Source organism: Strongylocentrotus purpuratus, unplaced genomic scaffold, assembly GCF_000002235.5.
Source record: "Strongylocentrotus purpuratus isolate Spur 01 unplaced genomic scaffold, Spur_5.0 spur5_scaffold_4, whole genome shotgun sequence".
Taxonomy (NCBI): domain Eukaryota; kingdom Metazoa; phylum Echinodermata; class Echinoidea; order Camarodonta; family Strongylocentrotidae; genus Strongylocentrotus; species Strongylocentrotus purpuratus.
The window spans coordinates 321,426-344,725 of record NW_022145610.1 but is presented as its reverse complement, the minus strand read 5'-3'; the positions used below and the strand labels follow the sequence as shown (position 1 = coordinate 344,725).

Here is a 23,300-nt window from a genome sequence, read left to right as displayed (position 1 = left end):
CATCCTAGAGACAAAATAGTCCCTATAATTGACTTTCAAGTAAAATGTGATGGCTGTAATGGTTAAATTTGCATGTATCATGTGTCTAACTGTAATAGGCGCACGAGAGGTTCATGATTAAGATAAAATGTAGTCCATAAAATACAGATTCTGTTAGAAATTTTAGAAGAAGAATTTTTTTTTTTAAAGTCATGCTCAGAATACCACCCCTGGTTAAGGGTGAGGATAGGCATATCATCCCGTTATGTAACTGTTGAGGACAAAAATGATAGAGACCAATGCTGGAAAAGGGTACCTTTTCACAACTACAGACATTTTATTGACAAATTCAATCAAATGATAAATGATTTACATGACAGAACAAATCTCAATAAAAAAAAAAGATGATTGCAATGACATTGGAGATGAATTGTTTGTAAGAATCATAAGAATGCTTTTCACTTTATGATTCATATTCAAAGGTGCAAGGATAATTACTGTTTATCACCTTAACAGTCTGTTAAATTTACCCTGACATCTTGCAGTATAATGATATGCTAAGATGAACAAAGCTGTCTCTGTCAATGATAATTGAAAACAATGATCAAATTTGTACAAGAATCAACCAATTCAGATATTTAATGAATTGAACATGAATAGTTCATCATAATTACATGTTTCCATTGCATACTACAAGCATGACAATACATGACAAATAAGTTGGATACATAGGTTTAAATGCTTTTAAATTCATAGATGTATATATGCATAGGTTATACATTACAGATAAGATTACTTCTGGTAGGGTAAGACATGAACCAGACGTATTCTATGGAAAGAAATGAGAGAAAAGGGACCACTGTATCATCACCTCCTCTGGTCATCTCCTCCGGTCATCTCCTCAGGTCATTTGGTTTGTTGTCTTAATGATCATAATTATGTGAGCCAGTTACACACTACCCTGAAACAAAATGAAAGAATCTCTAAAAAGAAAATATTAAAGTTGAACTAGACTAAGATAATCAAAAGAGAATGCTAGGAAGTACTTATCGTAGTGTACTGTATATGAAAAGCTGCAGCGTCTCCTTTCAAGAAAAGGTTCAACAAATTGTTATGAGAAGAAGAATATTACAGACCCTTACCCCTTTACTTTATCAACATTAAGAATGGTTTCTTTCTGAATGAAAGACATTTGGTTCAGAGGAAAACAATCATAAAAAGGCAAAATGTTTGTGCAATTTTTTTAAGGGGGCAAACAAAATAAAGGGTATAGGGATAGAAACTCTACTTTTAAAAATGGAATCTGGATTGTAAAAAAACTTCTCATCATGTCATAAACCACAGTTCAGACCAAACAAGTCTCATCCCGATGCTTTCCTCAATCAACTACTATAAGTATAAAACACTACATTTAAGAATATCAAATACAATAATACATCTTAATATACATATATGTACAATGGTTTAATATATGGGATATGGTAGGCAGGCAATATTGGAGCAGATTTTTGATCATTTTTGTTAGCACACAATTTCATTGATTTAGGAAATATTAAGACTGGTTGCTTTAAATGTATAAGTCAGTTCTTTAATAGCACTTGACAACAGTCTTTCCAGTGTGCATGATTTAAGTCATTGAGGTCATGAAGGCTATATTTGTATCCAATAAAACACACCTGCTTAAGTGCAACATACCTTATATAAGCCTCATTACTTTATTATATGAGAAAGTATTCTTGGAAAAATATTGGGATGTAATTTAAAAATTGGTTCTATATAATCCTGATATTACTTCTTGAGCACTGTCCAATATACACCTTACCAAACTTTATTTGTGCAATCGTAGATTACCCCACTACACTTCTATTCAGAATATAAGCCAATTCTTCTTTAAAAAACATTTAAATATCACTTCTTTGCATAATCACCCCCCTCCCCCTCCCCCTTCTCCATGTATACAGGTACACCATCCAACAAGTACATTGTTGTTTAGGAAAGATATACATGTAACAATATATTGGAACAACCATTTATTTCAAACAGTACATATATAAATATAATACAAATTAAATCCCATTCATTAGCAAATTATGGAATAAAACACTCAATGGTAGCTAAATACATACAGAATCACTCAGTATTGATAGATGGGATAACAATGGTACACATATGACATTCCTTCTCTCTCTGATGGTATTGAATGGATGATAATATCACTGACTGACCCGACACAACATGACTAAACATATATGGATATAATGTGGTTCTAATGTGGTTCTAATGTAAGAACACTGCATACTGGATTGGTCACATCTGATCCAAGCTTAGACTCTCTCTGGTAGCATTGGTTGCTTAGACTCTGGTAGCCTTGATGGCCTATATACAAAGATAAGATAACATATTGGTAAGAGTATAATATGGTAAAACTGTCAAACCTACTTTAGCCACCATCTGTATATATAAAGACTGCTCTTTTTGGCTTCCTTGAACGATACACCTCATTGAAGCATGTGCTTCGGAAAACTTGTGTATATAGACCACCTGCCTATAAAGACCACTCTTTTGTCTCCTTTGGATGGTCTTTCTGTACAGGTTTCACTGTAGTTAGAGCCTAGTCTTTAGACGAGGTTAAATCATTTATCAACCAGATCCAGTTTCCATTAATGCTTCCAGGGATATCTTACTTACCATGACACAAGGATGATCAGAAATGTCTTTATTTAAAGCCTGTCTGCACTGAATCCAATGACCGGGGTAATAGTATATTTGTAAAGCGCTTAGAGACATTTGTATTAAGCGCTATATAAAAATTAAATATTATTATTATTATTATTATTATTATGAGGGATTAGACCACCCTGCGTAATCACTGACAGGTGGGTATCTCATTAAATCAGCTCTCAATTAACATAAGAAAAAGGGATCATGGGGGACCAACGGGTACCGCTTAGGCATTGTTTGCTATATAGAGGGCGCAAGTAGCTACAAGTAGTGCAGTCCCGCTTTAAAGTACCTTACCCGAGGGCATACAAACCACCAAGCTGGATTTCACCCCCAAATCAATATGAATCAATTTTCAAATTTATAATATGATTTGTGTGTTTTATGTTTTACATTTGTTTGAATTCTGTTTCATTATAAATACATGATGAAATTAAGTCAATGGTCAGAATAGTTTGTATACTGTTTTTCAACGTTCTCTGCAATGCAATGTTTAGGTCTTAATAGAGGATCATCGTTATCCAGATACATCATGTAAATCCATGCTTGATCTATTTTTCAACAGTTATTAACTATGGAACTACAAGAGAAATTCTATTTTGTAGCAGATTATTTTGCAAACAAATGTATTTTTTGTTTACTTTGAAGAATTATATATTGTACCCGATGTACATTGAAAGTGATATTGAGAACAATTACAGCTTGATAGAAATTTCTTCAGGGGGATACAGAACCAACATTGCTTATGGTAATAAAAATAATAATGTTCTGTTCTTGTATAGCACATATCACATTATAACATCCTTATGCGCTTCCCAAGACCTTTGGAAATTATTACCCTAGCTTTAGCTCCAGCAGCCGTTATCAGCGCACTACAAGGAATGATCCTACCAGGTACCCATTTACATCACCTGGGTCGAGTATGGCAGATGTACATAATATCTTGCCAAAGGACAATAGTGCCACTGCGGGACTTGAACCGTGGACCTTGTGATCCACAGTCGGGTGACATATCCACTTGACCACGACACCACTAAGAGGTAAGTGTATCAGAAAAGAGAGTATTTGGTTATAGGCTTACCTTGCTGATGTTAACGCTGGTCATATTCTCTACCAATAGAGGGATCCTATCCATGATATCCATGACTTCACCAGTCAGCTTCTGAGCACCTACATCTCCCTTGCCGCTGGACACCATGGTAATCTTCTTAGCCTTAGACAGCGGAGCAGCAATCTCGGCAGCAATCTGTATTAAAACAGTCACACATTTTAGTCAATGATCCATTTGAGAGAAGAATTACATATTTTGTAGCATGAAAAGAAAGGAAACAATTTCTGCACCTACTGTGTCCATTTGTTTTGCATGAGATATTGCGTTTGATGCCAAGACTTTTAAAAAGGAAAAAAAGTCTCAAAGTCTGTAATATGACAACATGCTAATAGGTTTGAAATCATTGTTATTTAGAACAAACTTTGTAATGTTGTACCTTTTCAACATAGGTCATAACCATGTATAATGATTTCACAGACCTAACGTTTTATTAGAATAAGGTAGCAATGAAAAGAAAATAATAAATTAATGCCAGTTTGAAGAGCAAAAGGTCATCAATTTAGCTCCTGCAAAAATCCTGAACTAAAAGGGATGACAAAGTGGATTGATGAATCACCATGGGTTTTGAAGATATTACCAACGTGAAAACTTCATGCAGGAAAATGGGAGAATTCCTACCAAATGGCCACTACCATACCATGGAATATAGCAATTTGCCAATGTGATTTTCAGTGCACAATGTATTTCTAATTCCACTGAATTTCCTCTGTGATATGTAAAGGCAGTGACCAAATTTCAATCAATTCCTGGCCTTGACTAACGTTGTGGTTTGCCTTGAAGCCATATAAACATGATTTCCTGTCCAATAATGGCTTGTCCACATATGGTGTGTTAAACCACTGTATTTTATGTTCACGACATAAGAGCAATGCACTTCACTTCTATCAACCCAGGGGAGTGTTTCACAAAGACTAAGATCGACTTTAAGTTAGACTTAACTATGGCGGCCGTTTATGCCACTGGTTGCTCTCACCATTATGATCATTAGATAATATTTTTTCCTTCAATAATGAATTATCAAAAAATGTAAATTCCATAGATATGCGACTATGATTTGTACGTCCCTTGAGAGAACAATGCCAGTAAATGGTAAGAGAAGACAGATGTACGAAAGGCCTGCCATAGTTAAGTCCAACTTAAAGTTGATCATAGTCTTGTGAAACACTCCCCAGTACATGTAATACCTGTGTTACATGCAGCTACTCTTTTTCCATCCCCACTTGCCATTCATTTACATGTACAAAATAAATATAAAGTTAACACCGTAGTTTTGTGCATCATCTGTGAATGAGCCTTAAGTGTGAGGATGTGACCTACCTTGGGGAGAACATCCAAGACCATGTCCACCATAGCAGCATCTTGATAATCCTTCCAAGCATCAGCCTTCTTGGCCATCTGTTCTGCCTCTGCCTTAGCCTTCTGTTCAATGGCATACGCCTCAGCCTCTCCTTTCACCTAGCATACAAACACAATCTCTTTGAACTCACTGAAGACAAACTCCCAGTAAACTCCCATTCAAATCCAAAGGAGTCATGTTATATGAAAATGAAGACATTAAAACAGTATTATATCACTGTCCCCCCCCCCCCCCTCCCCAGGACAGTATCAGGAGCAACGGTAAATATCTAGACATCTTATCTTTCTATAAAATGGCGCATACTGCAGGAAAAGACAAACTAAAATCTTGTCCAATATCGGAAATGAAGTTAAATTCTGAATATAAAAAGTAAAGTAAAATATGTTCGGTTTGTTATGGACCTCTGTCTGTGATTGTTTGCAAGCAATATCATCATTATATGATCATTGGAGTAGCAGAACATGTTAAAAACTACATGATGCTTGTGAACTGTATGGTGGAGATTACACATAAGGACAGACAGACAGACAGACTTACTCGGATGGACTCTGCCTCTGCCTCAGCTTCAAGCATCACACGCTTCCTATCAAAAACAAGAAGAATAAAAACTATGAAATCACATGATCATGTAAGTATTATACTTATAATGATTTGAAGAAAAAAATAAAATGACAACATTTGGAACAGATAAAGTAACCCATTTACAGAAGCATTAACGATTTGTGTCCAAAAGATTTACCATTTCACGCTTTTGTTCATTCTGGTTTCTTTAGAGAAGATGTTTCAAGAAAAAAAAAATCTTTTCAATTTTCATGCGTGTCTGTTCAATATATGAGTGTGTACATAATGTGCACAAAATGGAAAACTATTTTTTATTAAAAACATGTTATTATCATGGACAACTACATTGTAATACCAATCAGTCTGAAGAGGACTATGAAAGAGGGCAAATTATAAGAAAGCAGAGAGAGAGACAGACAGACAGACAGACAGGCAGACAGAGAGAGAGACTGACAGAAAAATAGAGATAGAGACAGAGATACACAGAGACAGAGAGAGAGAGGCAGGCAGAGACAGACAGAAAGAGAGATAGAGAGACAGACAGACAGAGAGAGAGAGAAGAAAAACAAGAGAAAAATAAGAAGCAAGGTCACAACAAAAGGATAATTCAGATAAAACCTTGAGAAAATGTGGAGTGTGTACGACAAGGAAGTAGATGCAGCTTAAAAATGAAGTCATAGGGGATTAGTGGAGAGATTAGTGGAGCAAGGAGAGACAGGAAGGAAGGATTAGACAGGTAGAGAGAGAGATTGAGAGTGAGTGACTCACATGTTAGCATTAGCAATGGTTTCCAGTCTGTATCGTTCTGCTTCAGCTGGTTGTTTAACAGTAGCTTGTAGTTCCTTCTCCCTGCGAGCAATCTCTTGTTCTTGGACCTGGATCTGTTGAGAACGTTCCACTACTTTGATCTGCATCTGTTCTTCTTTGATGGCTTGCTTGGTCTTGGCAGCCTGGTATACAAACAAACAAATATAATAATAATAATAATAATAATAATACATAAGATTTGTAAAGTGCCAAATCCACTTGACAATCAAATGCTCAAGACGCAGCTTGTGCAAAAGATGAAATACATACATGATACATTTATACAAAGTGTGATAGGAAAGGTACAGACATGAAAGGTAATAGTATTCAATTATAAGCTAAATTAAACAGATATTTCTTAAGATTGTTTTTTAACACTTCACCAACACTGCTATTATTAATCCATTGAGGGAGAGTATTCCATAATGAAGGCCCAGCATAACTGATTGTTCGCTGCCCTCACTTTGTTTTAACCCTAGGAATAACGAGTAAGCCACAGTTTTAAGAAAGTAGCTGTCTAGAGGGAATGTAATGCTTGATCAAGCTGATGTAATTCACTTTCATCCAAATGACGACTTTGAACAAGACAAAACATCCTGCACAGGATAGATTCAAGCCCTCAAACAATATATAAGAACCATTTTGTCAATGAATAGATCGGTGATAAATATCATGATTTGAGCAGCAGTGAAACACGTTTATTGGCATGCTGGTGTGACCAGCTGTTTGAATTTGCACTTGCGCACACACACACACACACAAAAAAAAAAGTTTGAAAAAATCCTCTACTTAACAGGAACTTCTAAATTAATATTGATCAATAGTTCATCGAGACATCCCTAAGATCACAACTCTTCTCGTGTTCCTGTAGTATGTATGAAACCGGTTAAAGGAGGCAACTTCAATTTGTTAAACTTAAATGTTACTTGTATTTTCTACCTATTTCAACCAAATATTGTTGATGTTTGATTAACCAACCCACCTGTAACTCATAGGCCAACTCTGAGGTAGCCTTCTTAGTCTGGACTTCAATATCATAGGCCGCTTTCTTCAACTCAAAATCTCTCTTAGCCTTAGCAACCTCAGCACTGTTCAGATATGTAGCAGCCATCTTCTCTTCCATTGCTCTGGCTTCCTGTAATCAAATAATCAGATCATACATTCATTACCTCCAACTCAGTGAGGTAATCAGCAAAAACTTTAGGGGGGCAGAACAAAATCTGCATCACCACCTGACTATAAATTTGGAATTTGTCATTTTCCAAAAAACGGATAAAAAAGTAAAATTCACAAAAAAGCGAGAGACAAAACCTGGGAAAATCATGTAATTTCAGCAACTCTTGTAAATCACTGGCAAGTGCCCCCCCCCACCCCCATCAGTACGCCAGTGCTGTAACTATAACATCCTGAACACAAAAATAGACAGTATAGACAGAAAATCTGATTTGCTAGTTGTCTTGATGATGAAACACCTATGAGAGCAGAGAAGGGCCCAGATCATGATCATTTCTGAATGCATAGGATTTATCAATAACACATTCAAGGGTATGCAATGAGTTGGTTCACTTGAATGGATGAGGAGAATATAGATACTGTTAACTGTTTTCAATTTCATGAAACATCAACATGTAAAATGTAGAACACAAACCCACCGGCCCGAATTCCCAAAGGAGGTTTGTAGACAAACCAGGTTTATGTGCGTCATATGCCGCGTTTGGACGCGTTTTAGACCAAGGTTTGTATGAACCTTGGTCTGATGGTTCGAAACGCGTCAAATGATGCACATAAACCTAGGTTTGTCAAGAAACCTCCTTTGTGAATTTCGGCCATAGAGGTTTGAATGTATTCATTATACTTACATTACAATATGATTAAGAAAGCTTCATAACATTAAAGCAAACTTACATTTAAGTTCACAATATTGACCAAAAGTAAAGGGTAAGGGTAAAATCTATACAAATTTCTGCTTTGTACATGTATACCAGAGTCATTTTAAAAATATTCATTAGAAGTCACTTGACCAACAGATTGCTATGCAAGATGATAGCATATATCGTCTGTTCAAAGCAAGAATGGTGTTCACTGTAACTTATTGTATACGAGTAAATGATCCAAACATACGACATGCTGAGAAGTCACGTGAATGTTGTGTTTAATATGTACATACCCTGATTCCTGCATCTCTCTTTGCTTCTGCCTCACCAATACGAGCATCCTTCTTCACTTCAGCTGTCCTGGCCATACCAAGAGCCTTCAGGTAACCCTGATAACATAACAACAACAAACATGGTCTTTAGAACTGAAGTCTGATTGTATACATGTCTTTGCCTTCTTCAATCTTTGAAATGATTTTGATGGAAATTGTTTTTTATTGGTGTTACTTTCTCTGGAATATGAATCACAAAACATATGAATGAAAACTTATTAATTCTACCCTAAATCAAATTGACAGTTTTCACAGAAATACGTGTACATGTAGCTACTACCCATATCCTTTAATAATTCATCCAAGATGATGATATTAACAGTTATATTCAGCAGTTCAAATTTATGTTGATTATTTTCATAAAATTGAATGGCTTTGAGTGGGATCTACATGTATATCCTAAAAGCTAATCAGAATGTTTCATGTCGACATGAAAAGTAAAATACTTTCAAAGTGAGTGTGATATACCTTCCATCTTGGGAAAGAAAGCCATTCAATATTATCCCTAGTTATTGTATAAAATCTAGTACCTAAATATTCCTCATCATGTTCTTATGTATTTATATTAATTTCAACATTTAACCCACGGAAAAAACACGCATACATCCATTGTCTTAGCCTATACATATTTAAACGTGTATCCACCTTTTTAGGCGCTTGTGCACCCTACACCATGAGATAGGGAGAAATGCGGCAGTCATCCGGGTACTTTTGTGAGGAGCGTAAGACACACTGACTTTTCTACTCGGCTCAAAACCCTTCATCATACAAATAATACTTATCATTATTGTATATTTTTACATTTACTGCTTATGGATGTATGGATTCTGTCTAAATCTCAGTTGTAAAGTCAATCAGTTCTTATGACTGCAAAGATTTTTTTTAATCAATAAACCATGTCAAAACAAAACAAATCATGGCTCATATTTGCAGGTAGTTCCCTCAAATTGAGAGAATCACAAACTTAGACCAGTTATGATATAAAGACTAGGGCAGAAATAATACTTACATTTTCATCTCTGATATCTTTGAGTGTATAGCTGACAACAAAGATTCCCATGTTGAACAAGTCTGAAGAAGCAACTTCAAACACATTTTTGGAAAACTTCTTGCGGTCCTTGTAAATTTCCTGCAAGTTAATAAATACAAAATTTAAATAAAATACACAGTATACATAAGAAAATGTATCTGTATCGAAAAAACCCCCAACCCTGTTTGTAATAAGCCACTTGTATACACAATCTGTGTGAGAGAAGAGAAAGCTCATTTGTACCAAATTCTAAAACCCATGGGGCTGTATTCTACTAAAATTTAGACCTGGGGGGTGTTTCAAAAAGATATTAAGTTGGACTTAGCAATTATGGAAAGCTGTTAACATTCTTGAAAATATTTTGTAAATTTATTTTAAAAGGCATAAGATGTTCATTCATATTTTCTATTATCATGAGAGATTTCATGTTCTTGATATGGAATTTATGAAAAGTCTAGAATACTTGAATTTATGCCTTTGAATGTATTTCATTATAAGGCTACAAAAGGCTCTCCATAATATCTAAGTCCAACTTAGAGTTAAGTTTTGACATAAGGTGTTTTATAAAACACTCCCCTGTTGCATGGTTTCAGATATTGTTAAAAATTGGGCTGAACAAAGTAAGTTAGTCTGAAGTCTAAATTTTCATTTGGTAAAAGTGATTTGAGACCCAGGGTCGGGGTTAACTGAACATGGAACGTGTGGGTTTCTATTTGAAATCTAAATCTAAAGCTTACCTCAACTGTCATGGTACCCATGATTGCCCTCTGATGACCTTCCAGTGTTTCCATGGCAATCTGCTCGACCTGTCTCTCTGACTTTCCAAGGAATTGCTGTGCGGCTGCCTTCAGCATGTCCTTGCTTGACCCTTGAACCTTGACCTGAAGGTAACAAAATCAATAAAAACATAAGTTAAAGTAATGATGGGGAAGACTTCCTTTTGCGACAGTCGCCCAAACTGAAGGAAAAAAAATTATGGGTACTACTAAGAATGATATCTATCTCACAATGATGTGATAATTGATATATAAAACATGATAACATAGGTAAGGGTAAGGGTTAGGGTATAGGGTCAGATTTTAGGTGGCTGTCGCAAAAGAAAATCTTTCCTAATGATGTTCCACATGAGGAAAGCACCAGGAATACAGAACAGATTTTCCCAATATAAGTGGGAACTCTATACTTATCCATGCAATGGATACCACAGGAAAATTTGTTGTTTTATGCTATTATCCCAGATTTAATTTCCTAATAATTATACATCTACAATAGAGCACTAAATTCAACTACATATTTCATTAAATACCAATATGTAAACATATTACTTTGATCAAAGAATTTGAATGGCAGACTACTGCATTCATTTCAGAGAGAGATATACAAGCACAAGCAAGTAAAATGGATGTTTTGGAAGTTAATACTGTGAATCATGGATTCCATATGTGACAAGCGAAGTGCTTTTGTAGCAAGTTCCACAAACGGATCAAGCTGTCGAGGTTTCCTTACCTGTGCAATACCTGTGACTGAGATCGGTACACCAAGCCTGGTATAAACATTGTCAGTATCAATCCTGAGGGTCATGGTGTTGAGTGAAATCCGTTGACTTTGTTGCAGGATGGGGATGACGAAGGTCCTGCCTCCAGACACCATCAATGGTTCTGAATGACAACATCCTGCATTGAAAAACAAAGAAAATTATTATTTACCACTGGAAATCAGAAACAAGCCGAAAAGATGATCTACATACATGTAGACCTACTGATAAAATGTATTCAATAATAAAATATTAAAAAGTATTAATAGTGAGAAATGTCTTATATTAGTGAATTTTATCCACAAGCTTCGAAACGCTAACTTTGAGGTAAACAATCCTGAAATACATAAAAAGTGAATGAGTGTGCAGCGGCAGATGGGAACCTTTATTTTTGTAACGTAAAAATGACATCGCCACCTTTTTCTTGAGTTTTGAAATAATACGGTTCTTGCTCGAACTTTGAAAAATTCTTTTGCCACACACATTATCTAGAATATAATTAATATCATGAGTTCAAAAATAAAAGGAATAAAAAATAAAAGTCTCTTGAATTTCTAGTTACATTGGACAGTGAGTCCAAGAAAAAACGAAACCGAGAATTATTGATGTTTCATCATCTAGCTTAATCACAATTATAATTAATAAATGACACATATTTGTAAAGCTTAGAATTAGATTCAACTCATAAAATGCATATGTTATGCATGAATGATTAAAAAAAAACTTGAAGAGAGGGTACCAAAAAGTCATTTGGCGGGCGGTATCTGAATTTCAAAGAGAAAATCACATTTCTAGAAAGTTCATTTTCTGCTCTTTTGTAATACACCTCAATCAAGAAAAATTGAGCCAGGAATAACAAGGCTCTCTTTGTTTAAAGTAATGCTTGCATTTCCGATTCGATTCAAAGATTTGTTTTCACTGGCTGCCAGCCGTAGCAACAAACAGAGTTGACAAAAAAGTTAACTCCGTTTCGTTGACGATCAGCCATGCATGCACAAAGAAGATGAAAAAATTTCTTGAAATATTTCCATGCCAGTCAAGACAGGTCTCACTCTCTGTCATTGTCAGTCTTTGTAAAAACCAAGGCAAGCAAACAAATTCTAGTAACACTGAATTAAAAGGCTATATCACGGTTTTGGAATTTGGAATTATCCAACCATGATGGTGTAAAACGAACCAAAAAGGGAAAATTGAAAAATCGTTCAGACACCCTACTATTCTCAGTGGGGGCACCGGTCGGAGAATGAGGATATCCTCGTAATCGTATACACATACAAAATGCGTCCTAAAAAAATCAGGATCGTCCGCAATTTTGTGAACGTAATTTTTCTTCGGCGCTCTGTGGGTTTTGAGTTACCAATCCCCGGGCTGGTGTTGCGAAAAACAGATTCCGCATAATAAAATACGCCCAGTTCACCGTCTACTATTATGGGTTGTCCGTCTTCCCAAGGATTTATTGCTCATCACGTGAAGGTCTCTGTACAAACAAAGTCAATGTACTAAAATGCATCAAGCAAATCATCGCAAAATCCTTTTTGCATCACCAACGCGTGGATCGGAAATCTGAATCGTCAGCGAAACTGCGGGCAATCCCTTTTTTTGTAAACGCATCTGTTCGCGTACATGAAGATGATCCTTATTCTCGGACCAACGCCCTTACTTTAGTCTACTCATCGATTCTCTTTCCAGGCTTTTTTCTACTTTGGGCAGAATCTGATATCTGGAGATTTACCATCAACCCTACACAAATAAGAGGCTAACAAAAAATACTTATGGTCAACGCTATAGCCTAGATCTAGTCTGTAATGTATGGTGGTGTGACCAAAGTTCGCGCGTGACCTAAGTTCGCTATCTCAAAAAATCAGTAAGATTACGAAAATCTGATATCACCAATGGAAAGAGGAACATAAAATCACCCAGAATTGAAATTTTCTTTGGAATTGGGTACGAAATTGTGAAAATATTGACAAAAGATCGGCAAATTTTGCAATATTTTGCGTCCGTTCCGAAAAATGATCAACTTACCGATAAGGGTCTGAAAATCTTCAATTTGAGAGCAGATTTCCTCAAAATTGTAAGTAAAGAGTGGTACTAACTGATTGTATGATATCTTGCCTTGCAAATTATGATATTACCTTATTTTTGATGGATCACACTTTTTGATAAATCAACTGTAAACCCCCGTGCGTGAAGTTAGGTCTCGTTGTTTTTATGACTTTTTTAGATGCAAGCGCGCACGAACGATCGAACATCGAATTTTTAGATCGCGATATCTCCGAAATCCTTCGACGATAAAATTTTCTAGTTGAACTAATCTGTAGTTAAAAACTTCGCCGTCCCTTTGGTTATAATTGAAATCAATAAATTTGTGTAGAATATGAGAAATCGTAATTCGAATATCACATTTTGTAATATGTTCTAAAATGTCCGCGAACTTTGGTCACCCCTTCATAGTAATAATGCCAATGGCAATCCCAAATGTATACACACTCTATACACAACATGCAACATTGTCCGCCCTGGCCAGCGCCATCCAGTGGACGCGGACCTGGTGGAAGTGGGATGGGAGTTCGTTCTTGCATCGCCCTGGCACTGTCTTTGTTTGGCGCATTCATTTGCTATATTTCATTAAAAATCACCCAAATATATGAGTAAAATATACAGCATTGGTCACACAATATCATGAATATACGTACCTGAAATGATCAAGGCTTCGTTTGGTCCACAGACTTCAAAAAACACCATTTTGACGTCACCTTTATTACGATTGCAATGCTAATTCCGAGTCAAATCTCCTTTAATACACAGTGGGCAATATGGGGGTACGGTACGCGCTCGGTTTGGGATCGACCAAGCCTATCCAAATTACGTCATGGCAAAACACGATCATACGCTGCAATCTTGCGTCAGGGCAAAACATAGCATGGTGAAAATTGGCTCATTATTTCCTTATCGGTGCTCCTGTATGCGTTGCCAATTTAATTGTACTACCATTACCATTATGACGATTTTCATTGAAGGATATAGGCCTACATTTTTGACAAATTTCCCTCGACTTGAACAATGTGAGATCACAACTAGATCTAGTATTAGAAGAAAAAAACTCGATGAAGATTTGAGGAAGTTTTGACAAAATCTGAACAGAAAAAAATTATCATCTAGAATAGCATATGCACATCTAGTTTCGTGCCGTCACCACGGTGTTCATATGACAATATTTATTACCCCCAAATGAAGTTAGGCAATATATTATATGACGTATATAAAGATATTTGCATATACACCTAAAATTCTCTGACAAGCGGCCAACAAGCAAATAGGCCTAATGAAAAAGGCAAAAAAAAAGAAGAGATCAACTATAAATACATCGGCGGCGCATCCCAAACCTTATAGTCAGAAAAATCTATCTGCTAATTGGATCGATTCGGTTTAAAACTTCATTTTTGTATGACGTCTTTTGATCCCCTCCAAGACATGCAGGCAGACGTAGTCTAGGCACAGAATGGTGCACTAAGTAAGAGTATCACTAAATTAAATAACTAGGAACTAAACTCGAGCATTTATTGCACTTAATTAGCCTAAAAATATAATTGAACAAAATAAAGTGGGGGGGGGGGGGGGTGTGTGGCATCACACCATGTAGTGAATGGAACATGGGGGGGGGGGGGGGGACTCAGATTTGGTTTTGATGGTGGTGTTCCGCTGAAGCCTCGAAACCCCTACCCCGGACCCCTACCCATTATTAAGGGCCACAGTTTTGGCGGATTTTTTTCGAAGTAAAGCCCATTTTTCAAAATTTTCGGGTGTTTGCATGGCAAGAACCGGAGGATTTTGAAAAAGCTGACCCATATTTAGGGGTATATTTGTTAAAAATTTAACCCATGTTTAGGGATTTTTTAGTGAAAAAGTTACCCATTAGAGCGACACACCCCGTATGTCCCCATGAAGCTCAGGGGTTTCAGACAGACAGGGGCGGATTCAGCACGTGGCAGGAGGGAGGGGGGGGGGGGGGAGGCTCAATTCGTGAGAATTTTTTTAGTGCCGACTCAGCCGGCCGGTGAATAAGTGGGGTAGGGGCGGGGGGGGGGGGGGGGTAAGAGCACATTTTTTTCCCTCCAGTTTTTGAGGAAAAATTTAGGGCCAATCCAGCTGGCCGGTTGATAAACGGGGGGGGGGGGGACTTATTTTGTTTCCCAATTCGTGAGAAAATATTCATCAAGCGGGGAGGGGGGAGGATCATGGAGAGGAGAACCACTATATTTTTGTTGATATCAGGGGGGAGGCGCTTTTGTTTTTTGTTTTTAAAAAAGGTTAAATTTACGTTATATCCTATTTTTTACCGTTTTTGGGGTTAGAGGGGGCCCGGGCCGAAAAAAATCGCCACGTGGATCCGCCCCTGGTTTCAGGCATTCAATTACGGTCGGATATCATCCAGGGGGCTGCCTTAGGCCTTTGGTGGGGTCCAGTGGGCAGAGCCCCCAGAAGCTCAGGTTTTTCAGGCATTTAATTACGGTCAGATGAGCATCCAGGGGGCCGCCGGTGGGGTCCAGGAGGCTGGTATCGAATTATAAATAAACCACGTTTGAATTTTATTAGGGGACAACTGCCCCCAGGCCCCGCCCGCTACATCCTTACGCCAGTGCGAGGGAGCATAGTGAAAGAGAAGGTTGAAGATGACGGAAGTGACTGTCCCCTCACAGGTTTATGATGTTTGGTTGTATTAAAAAATTACATTCCTTTGCAAACTGTGGTATAAAAACATGTAAATCTTTTGTTCACACGTCACTTTTCTACAATAATCTTGAACACTTTGAAGGAAATTATGTGAGGGAGCGTATTAGCTACAGAGTGAGCAGACTTTTGCATTTTTATTAGTCTAAACGCTGCACTATTGGGCCCTCCAGAGCCTAAAAGTTAGTTGCAGTCTTCAGTCAGTATTTGCTATACACTTTTTTTGCACTTTTTCAAATTATCCGGAGGGGGGGGGGGTCAGGGATGACAAGATACTGATTAGAGGGCAAGTCCACTTCAAAAATATCTTTTTAAAAAAGAAGCAGAAATATCAGACATATCAGACAAAACAATCAAAAATAGTCAGTTGAGCAAATCCGGATATCTAATAAAAAAAGTTAATATTAAGAAAGTTAAGAATTTTTGATGCCATGAGAAACTTTGAAAATCACAAGACAAATTGGCAACTCAGTCTGTGACGTTATTTCCTCACTGTCAACTAGTTGCTTTCTTTATATCATGTAAAAGCAAGAAATATTGTCAAATGTTTGGTCAAATCGCATTTGTGTTAACTACCGAATTATCAAAAACGAAATTTTATTTGAAAAGTATTTGGTAAAGTTGAATAGAAGAGGTGCAATCACTTTGTATTGATTCCGATGCAGGTCACACCGCTTACCAATTAATAATGGAAGGTTTGAAAGTAATCCCGAAGAAAGTAAAATTGAATGTCCTTGTTGTAATTTAAAGGTTTTTGAAGACGAATTTTACTATATTTTTGTCTGCCTTTTTTTTTTTCAAGAAAGAAAGGCAGTTATACTTAATAGATCGACAGTTTGTTGTGAGCAACCCTAGCATATTTTACATGGACAAATTGTTTAATAGATATAGTGTTTAACGACTAAGCAAACTCGTAGAATTCATAACAGTAATAATACAATTGTTTTCGTTAGATCCTAAGGCTGAAAGGCAGGTTCCTATTTTTGTTAATAAAAGTGTAGTTACTCGTAGTGGTATACAAACCAAACCACGTGATATTTTAGACTTATAACTTTAAACTGTATAGTGTAACTTAATCTTTAGCTCACGTTTATTGTGTTTTATTACAGAACTATAAAAATGTATATATCATGTTTATGTATTTTATTATCATATCTTACTTTTTTTTTTATACATCTTTCTGTATTATAAATATGTTGTGCTGCAAAACGGGTCGATAGAGTCAAATAAAATCTTATCTTCTCTTAAATTTCCAATTTTCTCCCTAAAAGTCATATTTCCCCACACCAGCATCCATTAAAAGTAATATGTTTTGTGTGGGTGCACTATTATAGAGTAATTTGTTTCAGTTAAATCATGAAAAATGTGAATTTTGATAAAATAGTTATATACAATATTCAGAAAATAGTACCTATTCTTCAAAGTTCTCAAAATATTTGTGAAATGTCATGCACGCAATATGATACAAATCATATAACCTGGGCAAAGGCATCTCGGGGAGGGGGGGGGGGGAATCAAATTTTGGGGGGGATAAAAAGGGAAATTAATGGGATAAAGCAATTGATAAATAGTGAGGCAATGACGTCACAAACTGATAAACAAATTGGCAATTTGTGTTGTGATTTTCTTAGTTCCATAGATTTTCAACAACAAAAAATTCATAACTTCCGAATTTACTTAATTTTTGGGTTCCTTATATTTCTCTTGTTTTTCTGCATCTATTGAAAGCAAATTATTTTTGGAGTGGACTTACCAACTAAACATGATGAAAAATGGGGGGGGGGGGGTATTGTGCACATGCCCCAGCCCCCCCCCCGAGGGCCGCCTCTGCTTCCACACGCCCCCCCCCCCCCCCTTGCCCAAGTTTCAACAGTGCTTGCTTGGTTATAATCTACTTCTCTTATTTTTCATTCGATACTAAAATCTATTTATTGATATTTAAAGGATTTATCTTCGAGGCATTTTTGTAATACATTGATAACGATGTCCTATCAATATTTTTTTTAATTTTTCTATAGAATCGCCCATAGTTCGTTACGCCCAATGATAGGTAAATCGGCTTTTAACGTTGGCCCGATTAGAAAGCGATAACTTCATTCATGTGAGGTCTAATTTGGTTAAGGTTATGTATTTCAAAGACGAGTAAATTGATAAATATTAATTATATTTTCACCCAGTTATAATTTTTGTAATTTTAAATCAACTGAATATAATAAAAAAAAAAATTATTGGGATTCAAATGGTACAATATGATGAACAAAATACGGTATATAAAAAGGACTCATTGTTCAAAGCAACAAGCTCAGTGACGTCACGATCATTATAAACAAAATAAAAACGGAAAAAACAGAGGATTCGACTGGAAAGAAGTTAAGATGACACAACAAGCTGCTGCTCTCCAGAGCTATAACAATGAACTAGTGAAATGTGAGATTTATGTTTATTTGTAATGCTCCACAAATATCTCTTTTTTCTATCCGAGACCCAATAATATTCCTACGTTTTATAAGCATTTTTGCGGTGGTGGTCCCACACGTAGCTTTTCGATGTAGCTTTTTGATGTAAGCTCGGACGTTGTGTGCGGACAGGTTGTGTATCCGGACATTTTTTGAAATCGGTGATTTAAAGAAGTTAACGTGCAATATTTTATCAACATGTGAAAGCTTATGTTAGACAACATTTTTAAAGACAAATATTTATGGTTGCAGGTTGATATTTGGTGCATTGTTTCTGTTAAAATACCTAAAATTATTTTTACTTGAAAATGAAGTTTTACTTTGACCATTTCATTTGACTGTTTGAATTGAACTTGACAAACTTGACAAACTTGACAAAGATTTTATTTTATGTTCCTGTAATCAATATGGGCGCTGGTCCGAGAATGAGGAACATCCACATAAATAAGGATATCCTCGTAAACGCAGAAAAATTGCGTCCTAAAAAATAATGATTGTCCGTATTTTCACAGACATTTTTTTTACATCGGCGCTCTGCAGGTTTTCGGATTCCCGAACCGCACGCTGGCGATGTGAATAACCGATTACGCATAATAAAATTTCCAATTCTGCCAGCACGAAGAACTTTGCACATTGAGCACTTTACAGTGAGTTTACGCGCTCCCCTTGGCTGATCCGCTCGAGTGGCTTTGAATTTAAGTAAGAGAGGGCTTCGTAAATCTTAACTTAAGCGCAACTTAAGTTCAGTGGCAATGTCAACACGTAATATTGCGTCACACCACAGAAATTTTGACATGTCGTGCTTTAAACAGGTGACGCCCTTGACTCATAACTGACGCACACTTGAAATTGCACCCACATAAATTAGAAAAATCAAACATTTCAGAATCAATTTCCAAATGAGAATTGTTCACACTTAAAAAACAGTTACGTAAGACTTAAACTTTTAAAAGTGAAATACTTAACCTCTTAAGGATGATGAAAAAATTGTAACAAATAGAGGGTTTGACTGAAATATATTTGAGCGAGAACAAATTCATTTTCAGAATCAGATCTTGCAAGGAAAGGTGCCTGTGTCATTTTGAAATTGCAAAAACAATAGAAGGTTCCCATGTCTGAGCACTTGTTCAGTTTATTCTTCTTTACAATAATAATAATAATAATCAATTTATATAGCACAGCTTTTATACAAAATATATTCAGCTGCAGTAATAATTTTTTTACTAGATTGCATTGTGAATCTTATGAATTTTAAACTTGGCCTTCTCTCTTTATTGCACATTCACTTGTATGTGCAGACATTGGCAAGGTTGCCATATAACTTAAGAAGATATAACTATGATATGGATGATGATGATGATAACAGCAGCAGAAATAATTGTACAAATATTACTATACTCCTTGATTTTCAGGTATAGAAGAGTTATGCTTGAAGCGAGATGATGTCCACAAACAGATAAAACAAGAAGAAGAGGAGAAGACCAAGGTTCAGAATGATCTTCGTATTCTCACTGAGAAGTTAGCTAAACTCAATGAGAGCCTTGCTAAGAAGATCGCAACGAGAAATGAGTATGACAAAACAATTGGTGAAACAGAAGCTGCTTATATGAAGGTAAGGACATCTATCATCTGCGGATATATAGATTGAAATTGTGACCCCCTTGCATTTTGCTTTTTCAATCAAGACTTTTCTTTTTGCTCATATCTTGCAACCTACCTGTACATGTAGCTGCCAAAGTTGGGCCATCTAGAAAATGTTTCAAAATGACCAAATATTGAACAAAGATCAACAATTTGATTTTATCAGTATGATTTTAAAAAAATTGATAAGACAAATACTGATTATCATGTCTTTGTCTTTATCTATTTTTCTTAAAGCCCAAGTCCACTCCAAAAATAACTTACTTTCAATAGAAGCAGAAAAATCAGACTAACCAATCAAAAAAAGTCTGAGCAAAATTGGATAACTAATAAGAAAGTTATGAATTTGTAATGACATTATAAACTTTGAAAATCACTAGACAAATTGGCAACTCACTCATGACTCTGTGACATCATGTCCTCACTATCCACTAATTATTTTCTTTATATTGATGATATAAATTTCCTATTTTCTCCTTAAGAATCTTATTTCTTCACACCAGCATCCAAGTTAGATTAATAGTAATATGTTTATGTGTGGATGCACTAATATAGAGTAATTTTTTTTCCAGTTAAATCATGAAAACTGTGAATTTTGATAAACTATTTATATACAAATCAATAATTATGAATATACAATATTATCAATTCTTCAAAGTTCATACAATTTTTTGTAAAATGTCATGCAAGCAATATGATACAAATCATATAACCTGGGCAAAGGCATGGGGAAATCAAGTTTTGGGAATAAAAAGGGAAATTAATTGGATTAAACCATATATAGAGCAAGTGATAAATAGTGAGGACAGACGTCACAAACTGATAACCATCTTGACAATATGTGTTGGGATTCTCATTGTTCCATAGTTTTACATACTTTTTCAAAAATTCATAACTTTCTTTTGACTAGTTATCCGATTTTGCTCAAACTTTTTTTGATTGGTTTGTTAGATTTTTCTGCTTTTACTGAAAGTAAGTTATTTTTCGAGTGGACTTGTCCTTTAATTATTTCTGAAACATACACCAAATATTTTATTTTAAAAAAATCCAGAATACTTAAGATATTGATAAAGGAAAATGGAATGACAAAAAATTCGAAATTTGGTATTGTGTTGGTGCTGTGGTTGTATGCTTGGTAGAAAATGTCTGCAAGTAATGAATAAATACATGTACAAGTATATGTAAATGGGCCTCTATTTCGCACACATTATGATAAAATATGCAGTACTATCCGATTTGATGTCACTGTAACTTATGTTTCCCATTTGTTTTGGAGCTGAGAATTTAGAGTCCCTTCTTATCAGACCTTTGAGCGGATAAGTGAATTGTGAATTGAAGAAACTGTAGAGAAATTGATTTATGGTAATAACAAGTGTTTGACAACATAAGATTAACATGAAAAGTATTTTGAGACATAGAATATAATGTGTGTGGGTGTGTGATCTGATTGCTTTGTTCCTCCCCTATAGATCATTGAGAGCTCCCATTCTCTGCTCAACGTACTACAGAAGGAAGCAGCCGTACTCAAAGATAAAGGAGTGCCAGGTTTTACTAATGCCTCTTCAACAACGTAACATCTCATTGCTTTGTACAGGGGGCCTGTCTCATACCTATATTGGTCATGTATTTATTGTATATATTGTACATAAAATCATTTTGATGGAACATTTGTGATAAAATGGGATGTGATGAATGTATTTGATCTTTGTTCTCCCGAGTCCGTCCAAGCTTAAAGAGCGATGTCAATATAATACCAATACTGTGAATGTATCTTCCTACATGTGGACGAAGATGATTATTAGTTGATGTGACATCTATATCTACACATCTAGATATCTTGGTTACATGGTTTTCAGTACTCAAATGGCAATCCAATAAAGCTGGAATGTGTGAATGCAGAAAAAAGGGAGAGAAATTGGTTGGTGAAAGTTTGTAAGAAAGTGGACAATACAATATATCAAGAAAGTTGAGATGACCAAAATCTATGTAAATGTTGAATTGGCAAATGGGTAAGTATATTAGTCAGCAACAAACCATGTAAAATTGAAAATTAAGTTATTGTATAGGGGCATATGGGAGAGTTATTTGCCTATATCAAAGACTTTGAAGTAATGTTACCAGTTTGCAAATTTGAAGTGATCTCAAATTTTGTAGTTTCATCGTCAATTGTGATATGATGTACTATCCAGTGGTATTAAACATGTCATGGTTTTAAGTGTCTGTGAGGGAGGTAAATGGTCATTCAAAACTTTGCCATCCACATGCATCTATATAGTTAAAAATAAGAAAGTACCGGTAATGTAAATTCTTTGCCTTTAAATGGCAACTCTTTTTTCTTGAAAAGCATGTTTTCAATTACATATATGTAATGTCATATGACCTACATTATGTCATTATGCAAATTAAACTTACTACACTGCATATATAGAATTGCACGTAGTGTCAAGTGCTTTGGCTCAACATTTATTAAGTTCACCAATGAAACGTAATGGAGTGTAAATATATTTTTTCATGATTTAGGAAGCAGTGGTGTATATACATGCCTTAAGATAATTCATGCTTTTGTTTAGCTTATGGCCCTTGTCAGGGTCTAGGACAGGCCTTCTCAACTAGTTTATTAGAAGTGCCAAAACAAAAAGAATTTGTAGTTGAAGTGCCACCCTGTAAGGTCGACTGTGCTGCGAGGGAGCGTAGTGACCGAGCCGAAAATGGGTGGGGTCCAGGGGCGAAGCCCTAACAGGGGTAGCAGGGGGCTGAGCCCCCTGAAGCTGGTAGATTTAGGGCTTTCTAAAGGCCCAAATGGGGAATTTTTAGCACCATTTCATTCCACAATAAAATAATCACTCATAATTTCATATTGATGTGAAAAAAATTGTAAAATTCCTGAGTACAATTACACTGGAGGTATATTTATATGTAGTTTTTTTGTGTGCAATAAACACGGGAAATGTCAAAATAAAGTGAAATTAAACAAACGAAAACGAGAGGTTTCCAGATATTGGCAATGTTGAATATCTCATCGTAAGCTAATTGTTGTTCAGACCTTTTAGATTCGTATAAAATGGTAAAAAAAAAGATAAATTCCCCCTTTCTTCCTTTTTGTTAATAAAACAGGCATTTAGGGCTCGAATTCGACTGCAACTTCTTGATTTAGCTGAGTATTTAA

The 23,300-nt window shown here is 35.8% G+C and overlaps 2 protein-coding genes across 2 annotated transcripts; one reads left to right on the top strand and one right to left on the bottom strand.

The window, feature by feature from the left end:
- Positions 1-292: 292 nt before the first annotated feature.
- LOC586889 (flotillin-1) lies at positions 293-14,171 on the bottom strand. The gene is made up of 11 exons (XM_030997372.1): positions 14,003-14,171; positions 11,279-11,445; positions 10,510-10,653; positions 9,752-9,871; positions 8,704-8,799; positions 7,519-7,671; positions 6,498-6,679; positions 5,706-5,751; positions 5,129-5,266; positions 3,782-3,946; positions 293-2,355 (listed from the first exon to the last, which is right to left on the bottom strand). Exons 1-11 carry the CDS (start codon positions 14,049-14,051, stop codon positions 2,332-2,334), a joined length of 1,284 nt encoding a protein of 427 aa, XP_030853232.1. The 5' UTR covers positions 14,052-14,171; the 3' UTR covers positions 293-2,331.
- Positions 14,172-18,333: 4,162 nt separating this feature from the next.
- On the top strand, positions 18,334-22,416 carry LOC586909 (Sjoegren syndrome nuclear autoantigen 1 homolog). Its single transcript, XM_786669.5, has 3 exons — positions 18,334-18,464; positions 19,906-20,105; positions 21,604-22,416. The coding sequence occupies exons 1-3, from the start codon at positions 18,413-18,415 to the stop codon at positions 21,706-21,708; spliced, it is 357 nt and encodes a 118-aa protein (XP_791762.1). The 5' UTR covers positions 18,334-18,412; the 3' UTR covers positions 21,709-22,416.
- The last annotated feature ends 884 nt before the right edge of the window (positions 22,417-23,300 follow it).

What these genes read in the sequence shown, in the direction of transcription:
- LOC586909 (XM_786669.5), top strand. Translation starts at nt 18,413, where the DNA reads ATGACACAACAAGCTGCTGCTCTCCAGAGCTATAACAATGAACTAGTG. An exon ending in TAACAATGAACTAGTGAAAT is followed by an intron (nt 18,465 to 19,905) that starts GTGAGATTTATG and finishes CTTGATTTTCAG; the next exon opens with GTATAGAAGAGTTATGCTTG. An exon ending in CAGAAGCTGCTTATATGAAG is followed by an intron (nt 20,106 to 21,603) that starts GTAAGGACATCT and finishes CCTCCCCTATAG; the next exon opens with ATCATTGAGAGCTCCCATTC.
- LOC586889 (XM_030997372.1), bottom strand. Translation starts at nt 14,051, where the DNA reads ATGGTGTTTTTTGAAGTCTGTGGACCAAACGAAGCCTTGATCATTTCA. An exon ending in AGTTGGCCTATGAGTTACAG is followed by an intron (nt 6,680 to 7,518) that starts GTGGGTTGGTTA and finishes TTTGTATACCAG; the next exon opens with GCTGCCAAGACCAAGCAAGC. An exon ending in CAGAGGCAGAGTCCATCCGA is followed by an intron (nt 5,267 to 5,705) that starts GTAAGTCTGTCT and finishes TTTGTATGCTAG; the next exon opens with GTGAAAGGAGAGGCTGAGGC.